Source organism: Chiloscyllium plagiosum, unplaced genomic scaffold (assembly GCF_037043375.1).
Source record: "Chiloscyllium plagiosum isolate Xiang-an unplaced genomic scaffold, Cpla_swu_hap1 HiC_scaffold_22, whole genome shotgun sequence".
Taxonomy (NCBI): domain Eukaryota; kingdom Metazoa; phylum Chordata; class Chondrichthyes; order Orectolobiformes; family Hemiscylliidae; genus Chiloscyllium; species Chiloscyllium plagiosum.
The window spans coordinates 48,095,560-48,111,263 of NW_028270160.1; the positions used below are offsets into that span (position 1 = coordinate 48,095,560).

At 42.7% G+C, this 15,704-nt stretch overlaps 1 protein-coding gene across 4 annotated transcripts in view; it reads left to right on the forward strand.

Moving 5' to 3' along the window:
- Positions 1 to 15,704, forward strand: part of kif20bb (kinesin family member 20Bb) — a 136,742-nt gene that overhangs the window by 59,391 nt on the left and 61,647 nt on the right. For all 4 annotated transcript variants that reach the window (XM_087999025.1, XM_087999027.1, XM_087999023.1 and 1 more), the window contains 3 exons: positions 6,845 to 6,984; positions 11,293 to 11,419; positions 14,705 to 14,912. In XM_087999025.1, coding sequence (XP_087855151.1) covers positions 6,845 to 6,984; positions 11,293 to 11,419; positions 14,705 to 14,912 — 475 coding nt within the window. The remainder of the gene's footprint in view (positions 1 to 6,844; positions 6,985 to 11,292; positions 11,420 to 14,704; positions 14,913 to 15,704) is intronic.

Below are 15,704 nucleotides of genomic sequence, written 5' to 3' on the forward strand. Positions count from 1 at the left end.
TCTCTCGATCTCTCTCTCGATCTCTCTCTCGATCTCTCTCTCGATCTCTCGATCTATCTCTCGATCTCTCTCTCGATCTCTCGATCTCTCTCTCTCTCTCGATCTCTCTCTCTCTCTCGATCTCTCTCTCTCGATCTCTCTCTCTCTCGATCTCTCTCTCTCTCGATCTCTCTCTCTCGATCTCTCTCTCTCTCTCTCTCTCGATCTCTCTCGATCTCTCTCTCGATCTCTCTCTCTCTCGATCTCTCTCTCTCTCGATCTCTCTCTCTCGATCTCTCTCTCTCTCGATCTCTCTCTCTCTCTCGATCTCTCTCTCTCTCTCTCTCGATCTCTCTCTCGATCTCTCTCTCGATCTCTCTCTCTCGATCTCTCTCTCGATCTCTCTCTCGATCTCTCTCTCGATCTCTCTCTCGATCTCTCGATCTATCTCTCGATCTCTCTCTCGATCTCTCTCTCGATCTCTCTCTCTCTCTCGATCTCTCGATCTCTCTCTCTCTCTCGATCTCTCTCTCTCTCTCTCGATCTCTCAATCTCTCTCTCGATCTCTCTCTCGATCTCTCGATCTCTCTCTCGATCTCTCTCTCGATCTCTCGATCTCTCTCTCTCCCGATCTCTCTCTCTCTCTCGATCTCTCTCGATCTCTCTCTCTCGATCTCTCTCTCGATCTCTCTCTCGATCTCTCTCTCGATCTCTCGCTCTCTCGATCTCTCTCTCTCTCTCTCTCTCGATCTCTCTCTCTCTCTCTCGATCTCTCTCTCTCTCTCGATCTCTCTCGATCTCTCTCTCTCGATCTCTCTCTCTCTCGATCTCTCTCTCTCTCGATCTCGATCTCTCTCGATCTCTCTCGATCTCTCGATCTCTCGATCTCTCTCTCTCTCGATCTCTCTCTCTCTCGATCTCTCTCTCTCTCTCTCTCTCGATCTCTCGATCTCTCTCTCTCGATCTCTCTCCTCGATCTCTCGATCTCTCTCTCGATCTCTCTCTCTCTCTCGATCTCTCGATCTCTCTCTCGATCTCTCTCCTCGATCTCTCTCTCGATCTCTCTCTCGATCTCTCTCTCGATCTCTCTCTCGATCTCTCTCTCGATCTCTCGATCTATCTCTCGATCTCTCTCTCGATCTCTCTCTCGATCTCTCTCGATCTCTCGATCTCTCGATCTCTCTCTCTCTCTCGATCTCTCTCTCTCTCTCTCGATCTCTCAATCTCTCTCTCGATCTCTCTCTCGATCTCTCGATCTCTCTCTCGATCTCTCTCTCGATCTCTCGATCTCTCTCTCTCCCGATCTCTCTCTCTCTCTCTCGATCTCTCTCTCTCTCTCTCTCTCGATCTCTCTCGATCTCTCTCTCTCGATCTCTCTCTCGATCTCTCTCTCGATCTCTCTCTCGATCTCTCGCTCTCTCGATCTCTCTCTCTCTCTCTCGATCTCTCTCTCTCTCTCTCGATCTCTCTCGATCTCTCTCGATCTCTCTCTCTCGATCTCTCTCTCTCTCGATCTCTCTCTCTCTCGATCTCGATCTCTCTCGATCTCTCTCTCTCTCTCTCTCGATCTCTCGATCTCTCTCTCTCTCGATCTCTCTCTCTCTCGATCTCTCTCTCTCTCTCTCTCGATCTCTCGATCTCTCTCTCTCGATCTCTCTCCTCGATCTCTCGATCTCTCTCTCGATCTCTCTCCTCGATCTCTCTCTCGATCTCTCTCTCGATCTCTCTCTCGATCTCTCTCTCGATCTCTCTCTCGATCTCTCTCTCTCTCGATCTCTCTCTCGATCTCTCTCTCTCTCGATCTCTCTCTCGATCTCTCTCTCTCTCTCGATCTCTCTCTCGATCTCTCTCTCTCTCGATCTCTCTCTCGATCTCTCTCTCTCTCGATCTCTCTCTCTCTCGATCTCTCTCGATCTCTCGATCTCGATCTCTCTCGATCTCGATCTCTCTCGATCTCTCTCCCTCGATCTCTCTCCCTCGATCTCTCTCTCTCTCTCGATCTCTCTCTCTCTCTCTCGATCTCTCTCTCGATCTCTCTCTCGATCTCTCTCTCTCTCGATCTCTCTCTCGATCTCTCTCTCGATCTCTCTCTCTCTCGATCTCTTTCTCGATCTCTCTCTCTCTCGATCTCTCTCTCGATCTCTCTCTCTCTCTCTCTCGATCTCTCTCTCGATCTCTCTCTCTCTCGATCTCTCTCTCGATCTCTCTCTCTCTTGATCTCTCTCTCTCTCGATCTCTCTCGATCTCTCGATCTCGATCTCTCTCGATCTCGATCTCTCTCGATCTCTCTCCCTCGATCTCTCTCCCTCGATCTCTCTCTCTCTCGATCTCTCTCTCTCTCTCTCGATCTCTCTCTCGATCTCTCTCTCTCTCGATCTCTCTCTCGATCTCTCTCTCTCGATCTCTCTCTCTCGATCTCTCTCTCTCGATCTCTCTCTCTCTCTCGATCTCTCTCTCGATCTCTCTCTCTTGATCTCTCTCTCACTCTCGATCTCTCTCTCTCGATCTCTCTCTCTCTCTCTCTCTCGATCTCTCTCTCTCTCTCGATCTCTCTCTCTCGATCTCTCTCTCGATCTCTCTCTCGATCTCTCTCTCGATCTCTCTCTCTCTCTCGATCTCTCGATCTCTCTCTCTCTCTCGATCTCTCTCCTCGATCTCTCTCTCTCTCTCTCTCTCTCTCTCTCTCTCTCTCTCTCGATCTCTCGATATCTCGATCTCGATCTCTCTCGATCTCTCTCCCTCGATCTCGATCTCTCTCGATCTCTCTCCCTCGATCTCGATCTCTCTCGATCTCTCTCCCTCGATCTCTCTCCCTCGATCTCTCCCTCGATCTCTCTCCCTCGATCTCTCTCCCTCGATCTCTCTCCCTCGATCTCTCTCCCTCGATCTCTCTCCCTCGATCTCTCTCCCGCGATCTCTCTCCCGCGATCTCTCTCCCGCGATCTCTCTCTCCCTCGATCTCTCTCTCCCTCGATCTCTCTCTCTCGATCTCTCTCTCTCGATCTCTCTCTCTCGATCTCTCTCCCTCGATCTCTCTCCCTCGATCTCTCTCCCTCGATCTCTCTCCCTCGATCTCTCTCCCTCGATCTCTCGATCTCTCGATCTCTCTCCCTCGATCTCTCTCCCTCGATCTTTCTCCCTCGATCTCTCGATCTCTCTCGATCTCTCGATCTCTCTCGATCTCTCGATCTCTCTCTCTCTCTCGATCTCTCTCTCGATCTCTCTCTCTTGATCTCTCTCTCTCGATCTCTCTCTCTCTCTCGATCTCTCTCTCTCTCTCGATCTCTCTCTCTCTCTCGATCTCTCTCTCGATCTCTCTCTCGATCTCTCTCTCGATCTCTCTCTCTCTCTCGATCTCTCGATCTCTCTCTCTCTCTCGATCTCTCTCCTGGATCTCTCTCTCTCTCTCGATCTCTCTCTCGATCTCTCTCTCTTGATCTCTCTCTCTCGATCTCTCTCTCTCGATCTCTCTCTCGATCTCTCTCTCGATCTCTCTCTCGATCTCTCTCTCTCTCTCTCTCTCTCTCGATCTCTCTCTCTCTCTCTCGATCTCTCTCGCGATCTCTCTCTCTCTCGCGATCTCTCTCTCTCTCGCGATCTCTCTCTCGCGATCTCGATCTCTCTCGCGCTCTCTCTCGCGCTCTCTCTCGCGCTCTCTCTCTCGCTCTCTCTCGATCGCTCTCTCTCTCGCTCTCTCTCGATCGCTCTCTCGCTCTCTCTCTCTCGATCGCTCTCTCGATCTCTCTCTATCGATCTCTCTCTATCGATCTCTCTCTATCGATCTCTCTCTCTCGATCTCTCTCTCTCGATCTCTCTCTCTCGATCGCTCTCTCGATCGCTCTTTCGATCTCTCTCTCTCTCGATCTCTCTCTCTCTCGATCTCTCTCTCTCTCGATCTCTCTCCCTCGATCTCTCTCCCTCGATCTCTCTCCCTCGATCTCTCTCCCTCGATCTCTCTCCCTCGATCTCTCTCCCTCGATCTCTCTCCCTCGATCTCTCTCCCTCGATCTCTCTCCCTCGATCTCTCTATCTCTCTCGATCTCTCTCGATCTCTCGATCTCTCGATCTCTCTCGATCTCTCTCTCTCGATCTCTCTCTCTCTCTCTCTCTCTCTCTCGATCTCTCTCTCTCTCTCTCTCGATCTCTCTCGATCTCTCTCTCTCTCTCGCGATCACTCTCTCTCTCGCGATCTCTCTCTCTCTCGCGATCTCTCGATCTCTCTCGCGATCTCTCTCTCGCTCTCTCGATCTCTCTCGCGCTCTCTCTCGCGCTCTCTCTCGTGCTCTCTCTCGCGCTCTCTCTCTCGATCTCTCTCTCTCGATCTCTCTCTCTCTCGATCTCTCTCTCTCGATCTCTCTCTCTCTCTCTCTCGATCTCTCTCTCTCGATCTCTCTCTCTCTCGATCTCTCTCTCTCTCTCGATCTCTCTCTCTCGATCTCTCTCTCTCTCGATCTCTCTCTCTCTCGATCTCTCTCTCTCTCGATCTCTCTCTCTCTCTCTCGATCTCTCTCTCTCTCGATCTCTCTCTCTCTCTCTCGCTCTCTCTCTCTCTCGCTCTCTGTCTCTCGATCTCTCTCTCTCGATCTCTCTCTCTCGATCTCTCTCTCTCGCGCTCTCTCTCTCGATCGCTCTCTCGCTCTCTCGATCGCTCTCTCGATCTCTCGATCGCTCTCTCGATCTCTCGATCGCTCTCTCGATCTCTCTCTCTCTCGATCTCTCTCTCTCTCGATCTCTCTCTCTCTCGATCTCTCTCTCTCTCGATCTCTCTCGCTCTCGCTCTCGCTCTCGCTCTCGCTCTCGCTCTCTCTCGCTCTCTGGCTCTCGATCTCTCTCTCTCGATCTCTCTCTCTCGCGCTCTCTCTCTCGATCGCTCTCTCGCTCTCTCGATCTCTCTCTCTCTCGATCTCTCTCTCTCGATCGCTCTCTCGATCTCTCTCTCTCGATCTCTCTCTCTCGATCTCTCTCTCTCGATCGATCGATCTCTTTTTCTAATTTAGCTTTATGGCTTTTTAACTTGTGGAAAACATTCTTCTCTGTTAATATGTCACCCCTTCACAATGAGCTTTTAGTTTTTGCAATAGCCTGTGATGTGGGATGTTATCAAATGCTTTCTGAAAATTGAAGTATAGTACGTCTGCAGACTCCATTTTATCCACAGCATGTTTTCACATTTCAAACAGCTCCAATAAATTTGTTAAACATGACTTTCCTTTGACAAAGCCATCCTGACTCCTGATTTACCTCTGTGTTTTCCAATAAGCACTTGGAGCCTCTTTAATGATCAATTGTAATGCCGTCTCCAGGATAGATCTCAGCTAACTGATCCAGAGTTTCCTGTTTTATACTTCCCTCCCTCTTTGAAAGAGGGGGTATATTTGTTGCTTTTCAACCTGCTGGTACCTTTTCATGAACCTAGGAAAATTTTGAAGATTAATACCAATTCATCTCCCACCTCATTAACAATCGTTTAAGAACCTAGCAATTAATTCCATCTGCACTCAGCACTCAACTTATCCTCTGCATCTCTATCACGTTGCTTTGTACTTCTTCGCTCATGATTGATTGATTTGAAGAGGGGAACTTCACCCAGTTACAATGTGTGATTCTGGATTGCTTTTTTTTTTGAATGCTGAAAATCAAGCCTGTCAATTGTTCCAGCTAACTTTGTGTAATCGATTATGAATATATCAGATATCATCATTTACTTGTTCTTGGATAAGAAACATGTTCACAAGTGCAGTTTATAACTTTCTGGATTTCATTCCCTCAATGATGGATGGGGATTAAAATCCATTTTAATGAATAGTCAAAAGGTCTTTCTGGTGTTGAGTTTACCAAATAACTCCAACACTAAAGTGTCCTTGGAAGAAAAGGTTTTAGCATGATGTTTGATCCCAACTGGTGTTTTTTATTGGACAAGTCTGATTCCAAATTGAAATCTGACTTGATAAATCACTTTATTTTTGGTTTAATGAGGTGGTTTCTTACTGGAGCTTAAGCACATTTTTGTTTTAAGAATAAAACAGTTTATTATGCAAAAGAAATAGAATAAACCAAATGTGCGTATAATACATGTTTAAAGCTTTTGTAACACAAGTTAAATACAATTCCAACAGCTCTGCTTTAAAGTGTGTAAAAAAAAAAAAGGGAATGCTCTCAGGTGTTTATGATGCAGAGGTTTTCACTTAACTGTGGCTTCAATTTCCAGTCTTAAATTCTGATTCTCTTTTTAAGCCTTTGTATTCTTCTCTGCTGCAAATAATCCCTTCAGGGTCTTGTTCCAAACCATAAATGTTTGGCTTAATTCAAACAAATGCAAGTAACCTGTTTCTTACCATGAGAGAACTTATTTAACTGCTGTAAAGTACCTCTTTTTCACAGCAGCAACTTTTTTACATGTCCAGTTTCAGTCAAGACTTTTGTAAACCTGCCAAATTGCAACCCAAAATATTTTTGTTTTGAAGCTGTGGGTGTTTTCCCTTTATCACAGGGGAGGGGTGGTGCTCTCGTTTGGAATTTGATCTTCCATCCTCGAGCCCAATGCACAACTGTTCACTTTGTTTGCTTGTAAAAACTCTTCCACTGAAAGCAAATATTAACTCTTTTGCTGTTGTTAAAATAAATCACAGCTATAGAAATACTTGCAAGTTGAGAGTTAAATCCCTTTAGGTGCAGTGACCAAAATTCCTATGCCACTAGTTCAAATCCATCATCTTAATTGCACAGTTTTTATTTCAAAATGTTTTATTTACTTTTTGCTGTTTCATTTATATTTTTTATATATATAATATATATATATTTCAAATGGAACAATTTCTTAGAATTTGAATGAGCCACCTCTATTATCTATTTATATCATACACAGAAGTTACTCCTTTGTATACAAGATCTGAAAAACAAGCTAATTGAAGAAAAAAAAGAAAAAGTGATCTTAGAAAAGAACATCCGGGAAGAAGTTCATCAGGAAATGGAAAAATTCATGCCTCAGTTTGAAAACTACTTAAGGTGATATATTTTGATTTTTTTTTTCCCCAGAGTAGTCATACAAAATTTAACTGGAGTTAACATGGAACATAGTGTGCCCAGTTTCTTAATATTGCTGCAGCTGCTCATGAATGGAAAATGTTAAATGTCAATTTAAATTTGGCAGTCTGATTACATTTAAAACCTATGGAACTTAAAATAAAATAAATGACAAACTAGGGCAGGATATGACCAAATGGTATTGTTACTAGTAATTCAGGTGCCTATATAATGTTCTGGCGACCTGGTTTTGAATTCCACTGTGGAAGATGATTTGACTTCTGAAGTTATCATTACAATTTTTAATTTCAGATTTTTGTCATATTGGATTATTCAAGTTCATTGTCTTAAAAACCTACCTGGGTGGCCCTCTTGTCATGCAGTGGTGGTGTCCGTACACCTGGTCTGGAGAACCCAAGTTCAAGTCCCACTTGGTCCAGAGGTATATGAATAGGAAGGGTTTAGAGGGATATGGGCCAAATGCTGGCAAATTGGGACTAGATTAGGTTAGGATATCTGGTTGGTATAGATGAGTTGGACCAAAGGGTCTGTTTCCGTGCTGTACATCTCGATGACTATGTGAGGTGTGTAATAACATCTCTGAGCAATTTGATTTTTAAAAAAAAGGTTCATTTAAAAGAAACAGTTTACTGATGTTCTTTTAAGTAAGGAAACTGCTGTCCTTACTTGTTCTGGCCTGTATTTGACTCCAGACTCACTCTAATGTGTCTGATTCTGAACTGTCTTCTGAAATAGTACAGCTATTCAGCTGCATCAATAACTAGAAATGGGGGGGTGGGGGTGGAAAAAGGGAATGAAAGTAGGTGGACCACCCTAACATAGACTATGGTACAGGAAACAACAGCAAACACTATCTGGTTGCTCCTGCAGAGTCTTTCTTGCGAATGTTTTGGAGCATTGTGCCAAAATTTGAGTTGTCAATCATTAGCTCAGCAGTCATACTTACAGAAGAATTCCTTGTACAACACTTTGTTGCTAGATACTTCCTATCTCACCTGTAGGATAGACAGATCCATCACTGGTGTTGGCATAGTGGTATACAGTTAGAGAGCTCCTCCAGGAGTTACCAATACTGACTCCAAACCCCATAAAGTGTCATGGCATCAGGTTAAAGATTAACAATGAAACCTCCTGCATTTCCTCACCAATTCCAGAAAAATCTGACACTAAAAGTCTAATGATGGCCATAAAACAATTGTTTTTTTTCAACTAAAAAATCTGGATCACTAATGCCCTTTTTAGGGAAGGAAACATTCTGCAGCCTTCAATGACCATCGCCAAGAGTTATTTGGCAGCCCTGCTAGTCAAGTCCTGCGGGACAGCTGTTCGCCTTGGCTTCAGTAGGTGATGAGGGAACCAATAAAAGGGGGGAAAAAAAACTTGATCTCACCGAGCTGCCTACTGCAGATGCATGTCCCCATGACCCTATCAGTAACAGTAATCACTACACAGCACTTGTGCAGGAGAGTACTGTCTCTCGCTATCTCATTCCTAAATGAGAATGACTTTGAAGAGATTCAAGCAACTGAAAACTAGGTAACCACGAGATGCCATTCACCGCAACCTTCAGCCAGAAGTGCCGAGTGGATGATCTGTTTCGGGCTTCTTTGAAGGTCCCCAGTATTACAGATGCCAGTCTCCAGCCAACCTCGTTCATTCCACATGATCTCAAAAAATGGCTGCGTACTGCACAGGCTATGGACCTTGATGACCCTCTGGCCATAATACTGAAGAAACCAAACACAACTTGCTGGATCACAAGTCTGGCAACATCTGTGAAGAGAAATCCGTTCTGAGGAAGGATCTCCAGACCCAAGACATTAACCCTGATTTCTCTGCACAGCTGCTGCCAGACCTGCTGAGCTTTTCCAGCAACTTCTGTTTTGTCTGATTTGCAACATCTGCAGTTCATTTTGGTTGTGAATCATACTGAAGTATCGTACTCAAGAACTTGCCGTGCCCCCCAGACAAGCTGTTCCAATATTGCTACAAGACAGGAAATACTTGGACAATTTTCCATACACAATCAGATACAGTATATGCTAGTGATAACAAACCATGATAAATGTAACCTGGCTAGTTCTTGCCCCATCAGTCTATTCTTGATCATGTATAAAATGGTCGAATGTGTCATCAACAATGAGATCATGCAGCACTTGCTTAGCAATAACCTTCTCACTGATGTTTGTTTTGGATTCTACCAGGACCACTTGGCTCTTGACCTCTTTTAAAGCCTGTGTTCAAACGTGGACAAAGGTGAGGTGACTGTGATTGCACTGAGGCCACATTTGGCTGACTGTAACATCAAGGGGGTCTAGAAAAATAGGAAAATAGGCTGTTTGGTGCCCCACCTGGTACAAAGGATGATGGTTGTGATGACTGGAGGTTAGAGTCAAGATTAGAGTGGTGCTGAAAAACACAGCAGGAAGCATTCGAGGAGCTGCCTGACCTGCTGTGCTTTTCCAGCACCGTTCTAATCTTGACTCTGATCTCCAGCATCTGCAGTCCTCACTTTTGCCTGACTGGAGGTCAGTCATCTCAGCACCTGGATATCTTTGCTGGAGTTGAAGATAGTGGCCCAACCACCTTCAACCACTTTATCAATGAACTTCTCTCTGTTACAAGTTCAGAAGTGGGGATGTGTGTGATCATCAGGAAAATGTTCAGTACCATTTGTGACTCCTCAGAAACTGAAGCAGTCAAAGTCCACCTTTGGGCCGAAAAGTGCAAGTAAAGTTTTATGCTACACAAGTTCCAAATAATGATCATTGTCAACATGAGAGAATCTAATCATGAATGTGAAGGGACAATGGCATCCTCATCTCTGAATTTATCCACTATCAATAACCTGGAATAGATTTAAACTTAGTGGCTAGAAGAGTAGGTCAGAGGGTATGAATTTTACAGCAAGCTCTCTCTCTCATGGCATTATGGTTGTTTCCTACATCAAATAGATTGCAGTGTTTCAAGAAGACAACTCGCCATCACTTTCTTGAAGGCAATTAGAGTTGGGCGATAAATGCACAGCCATACGTGATTTTAATTCAGGACCTCTGGTTTAGCAGTGACTAGGTTGCTGGATCTCATCGCCAATGTTGTTATCGTTACAGTGATAATAAAAGGGAAGGTTGAAGGATATTATTAACAAACTTACACTTAGATACCTCAGTCGTATATAGTTAGAAATAATTCTGGATTTCAGTGTTAAATTGCACAAGTACAAATGTCTAATATTGCTCTCAGTTTCACGCACTTTTAAAACGGTGTAACATTTTAAAGAATAGTGAAAATATTCTTTTAAATGAAGGTAATAATCTACTTTTTTATTATTGCTATAGCATTTTAGAGTTTTACCCTACTTCAAACCATTTTGTTGCCTACAATGGCACCTGCTTATGTCTTCTGAGTCCCCTGGTTCACCTTCCATTACCACATTCATCAGATGGCTTTCTGTGAATTTCTCCAACTAAAACATCATCAATCACCAGACACACTTCAACCACTTCCATTATGCCTTGCTTACTCACTCTTGGCATTTTTCATAATTTGAGATCTCCACAGCCTTCATTTGGAAATGTAGGATATGCAACATGCTCATCCACTACCTAACCAGTATACCATGTATCTTTTCCCTGTTTTGGAATATTGATTCACTTAACCTTTCATTTTATTATTCGTGTATTCTTGCAACTCTTTCTACATTGGGTTAACTAGATGCAAATTGGTTAACCAATTTGTTAAAAATCAATCTGGTTTGTCTGCAAAATGTAAACAATATCTTGCCCTTGCATAAGCTTCAATGGAACAGTGTAAGTTTCAAGAACAGCACCTTTTTTTTCTTAAAAGCACCTTAGACTTTTTACCAGTAATTCTAAACTTTAGCTATATCCTAATTTTATAATGATTCATCTGTATCCGATCCAGGTTTTGAAGTTGTCCCACTGTTTTTGCATTTCAAACTTCATTCTTGCATAGCTATTTGTATGAATTTTTTTGTTTAATGTCTTGGTTGCTGTCTGCCTACGTTTTTGTATATTTGATTTATTTAAAAGAGAACCCTGCTCCATAACATTTTCTCCCATTTCTAGGTGCCTGTCTACCTCCTAATTTTCACATGTTCTGTGTGCAGACCTTCACTTAACATGTCCATAATCTCTGTAATAGATTATTGCACTCAGGTTTGAGCATTTACTATTTATCCTCCGTGCCCCCACAGATTTCCACGACCTTGAGTATCCAATGAATTGTTTAACTTTCTTTAATATATAGAGAAAAGGAAGAAAATTGGTTAACTGCGGACAGAATTGAAAAGCGCAATGCAATCTTTCAAAATCTGGTCAAGGCATGTGTTGCTATTGATCAGAATGAAGATTCTGCTGAACCAGATGGCAGTCAGGTATGTGTCTTTTATTTATTTACAGCTGAAAATATGTGCTGTAGAGAGAGTGCTGTTTATTGACAAATAGTTTCCACAAATCTGAAGTACTCTTGCTTATTGGAAGCTAAAATGTTCAACTTTATCCAAATCTGTTTTGGTTTATGATTCAAATGGCTCAGCCAGCAATTTTTAGAGTTGTTGTCCTTGCAAAATGATGTGGGAGAAAGTGAGGACTGCAGATGCTGGAGATCAGAGCTTAAAAATGTGTTGCTGGAAAAGCGCAGCAGGTCAGGCAGCATCAAAGGAACAGGAGAATCGACGTTCCGGGCAAAAGAAGGGCTTTGATGCTGCCTGACCTGCTGCCCTTTTCCAGCAACACATTTTTAAGCTTGCAAAATGATGTGTTCTAATTGCCTGTTCCTGACTATTCCTTATTTAGAAGTGCAATGAAGCTATTAATGATGACAAGCATGCTCAGTGTTAATGGTTCTTGTTGTGAAAGTACATCCCATGAACAGCAATAAGATAATCAAAGAATCCTAGCATCCCAACAGTAAGGAAACAGGCCATTTGACCCACTAAGTCCACCCAAACTCTCACCCCATCCCTGTATTTCACATGGCTAACCCACCTCGCCTGCATATCCCTGAACGACATGGGGAATTTAGTATGGCCAATCCACCCAGCCTACACATCTTTGGACTGTGGAAGGAAACTGGAACAACAGGGAGGAAACCCACGCAGCCACAGTCGAACGTGCTAACACCATTCAGACAGTCCCCCAAGGGTGAAATCAAACCCAGGCCCTGGCACTGTGAGGCAGCAGTGCTAACCCTGAGTCTCTGTGCTGTTGGATTGGTAGATAAAGGGTGGCAAAGCAGCACATGGGATGCAATTCTCTATTGGACAAGGTATTGAAGAACTGGGATGTAGTGCTGGAACTAATACAGGACACTGGTTAGACCAAAGATGAAGTTTTGTACATTGTTCTGGTCACATTAGGCGAAAGGACATATTACTTTGGAGAGATTACAGAAGATGTTTACAAGAATATTATCAGGCTTGAAAATTGCAGGTATGCACAAAGGTTGGCTTGGTTAAGGTTGTGGAGGCTGGGGGCAATTTACTTGATGTGTACAAAACAACGAGGATAACATAGACAACAAAGACCTGTTCTGTAACACTGGATTAGTGAGAGCATGACAACCATTTTTCTACAAGAGGGTAAGAGGTACCTGGAATTTTCCGTGTGGTTTAGTAGGTGACGTGGAAATCCTCAAATCATTTAAAATGAACCTGAATTTGCTCCTGAAGCACTAACTTGCAAGGCTACGGGCTACGTGCTGGTAAGTAGAATTAGTGTGTGCGGCTAGTTTATTCAGCCCAGTGCAGACAATAGGCTGAATGGCCTTTTTTTGTATGGTAACTTTTGTATGATTCTAATTTCTTCTCTGGTTTTAACAAAAAAAAAGTCTGATTTTTTTTCTTGCATTCAAGCCTAGGACATGTTTATTACAACACAGACACATGCACAAAAACAAAGAGCAAATCAGGAACCAGTTTACAATCAAAGGATAAATTTAAAGCTCAAAAGAAATGCTCATGAATTCATGAGTTTTTGGAACAGAGTTCACAAAGCCAATGTTGAGTGAAGGTTCTTTTCTCTAGGTGTTTGCGTTTGGGTGGGTGTAGACAGAATGTTAACAGAAAAATGCTACTTGCCAGACTGAAACATGTCAAGAGTGTGGTGGTGGGAAAGCACAGCAGGTCAGGTAGCATCCAAAGAGCAGGAAAGTCAACTTTTCGGGCAAAAGTCCTTCATCAGGAATGTGTTCAGAGAGAGTACCAATTGATCCGTTTCTCAAGATCAGGAAATTTTAGTTTTAAGATAGTGTTCCTGGATTAGTCAGTTTCAAATTAAATAAGAATTTCTATAGTTCTGATTATGCACATTGTATGAGTTGACTATTGGGTCATTAGCACCACATCTGTGTTGATAGCTCCCCTTTTGTTCACAGTCACAAGTGGGCAGACAACTCCTCTGCTGGTCCTAGGTTTGTATGCTGTAAGGTCCACACTCTTGTGGTGCAAGAGTGTGATATTTGGGTTAGATAGTAATTTTTGCTTTATTCTTTAATTATTGCTTGAATTTTCCAGACAAAAAGTACCCAATTTGCATCCTGTGATTGGGGTTGCCGTATTTTAGTCCAGCAAATTTTATTTGACAATAAAAGAGGTATAGCCTTTATCACAATTTTATGATCTCTTCGTGTTGAGTGGTTGTGATATTGTTACAATAATTACATTGGTTTTCAAAGTTTACACGGTCTATCAACCTTATTCACACTGTTTATCTGCGCATGCAGACAAATTACAGGCCTGTCCTACACTGCACAACAAATTGCGATATATTTCTCAGACATTAGCATGTGTCTTTGGTTAATTAGGTGGCAGCCATGGCACTTTCTAGAGGTTACGAATGGAAAAAGAAATCAGGTCCAAGGCTAACCCACCTAACCTGCACATCCTTAAATACTATGGAAGAACGGGAGGGGAATCTGGGTGGAATGCTCTTTGGAGGGTGGCTTTGGACTTAATGGGCTGAATGGCTTGCTTCTACACTGCAGGAATTCTATAATTTTATCCTGCCACTACCAATGACCTTCAGATATTCACTCCAAGGTCTCAATTCTTCTAATATCTAAAATGTTACATTGTATACAGGGCATGGTGTAAAATTTAATCATAGTCTGTTAAGCGTGAGCATGCATTTGACTGGAGGAGAGCTGAACATATTTGTTCCCAAGTACAATTTCAGTTCCTTCTAATTTGTTTGTCAGTATCTGTGTGAAGATCAATTTTGCTTGATTTCTTTTTCCCTTTCGTTACCTCCAGAATGTGCCTTGTCTATCACCTATTTAGTCATAAATGGCACACTGATTTTTCTCTTATTGTCAGGCTAGTCCAGTCATGGTTTAGGGGAGATTGAGTAGAGGTAACTGACTTATTTGTATGCAAAATTGGGAGGTTTTGAGTTCTGTAAACCAAATGCACATTTCACTGAATGCTAATTTAATCATTTGCATTTCCATTCCATTGCATGGATTTTGGTCACAAAATGGGCAAAGAGGTAATTTTCACAGACATGGAAAATTAAACCTGAGATTTTTAGCCAGTGCATTATTAACATGGTATGCAAGTTTAACGGTTATTTAGTGTCCCAATAGTTTTTTTCTTTTTCTAATCCAGTGATTTGCTGATTTACAATTGTAGCTCTGCTATCTTTTTACCCTTCCAAAACAGGAGAGTTTGGCTAAAACTAATGTTGTAAAATGCATCAAGTTGTTGGAACCCGATGTAGCTGACATTAAGAAACAAGCTGAAATGATTCATCACCATTTAGCAACTGCTCCAGAACCTCAGGAGGCAATTACACTTTTGGAAACTAATTTGGCTTCTATCACCCAAAAGCTTAACCAAACACAAGAAACACTGGAGAAGAAAATTTGTGGTAAGTTTTGTGCAAAACAAATTGCACTTTAATAAAACATTTTGATGTTCAATTTTGCCAAAGCTGCTCTCTCTCTCTCTCTCTTTCTTTTCCCCCCCCATCCCCTGCCCCCACCCAACTGTGGTAGTGCTTCTATATTCTCCCCAGCATCCATGATGTGTGTGCGCAGGTGTGAAACACAGAAAGACAACTGGTGTACAAATCTTTATTTATTTCCCACCACCAGGAAGAGAAACTAGAAACACCATAGGTTCTGGATGGTAAACTAGCAGAACATCCTAACTATTGGGCCACAGAGACGGATCCAGAGCTCCTTTATTCCACCTACTGTCAAATGCTGCCTTACGTTCAGGGCAGTATGACTTGTCTTCTTTTTCTATCCTTTTTGGTATGAAAAATGGAAAAAGAAGTCATTATTTTGAATGGAAAGAGACTCCTAAGAAGACCTATACTTGGGAAAACCAAGTCAGTCAGTTAGCAGTGTTTGGTCATAAATTTTAAAGTTTTTTTACAACATTTCTGCAGTTAGAATTTACTTCATCCAGTATTCCATGTCCTAACTACATTTAATTCAGGTAATTTTAGCAAGTTGATACTAAATGCATTTGTACCCATATCAGGAATTGAAGATGCAACAAGACCTGGATGTTATCCAGGCTTATGCTGAAAAATGTCAAGTAACATTCGTATCAAGTAAGACCATCTCGAAGAAGAGGGAGTTGGTAGAAACTGGGGTTAAAAGTTCTAATTTGGGGAAAGACCAGTTTTACTAAACTGATACTTGAAGGTAAC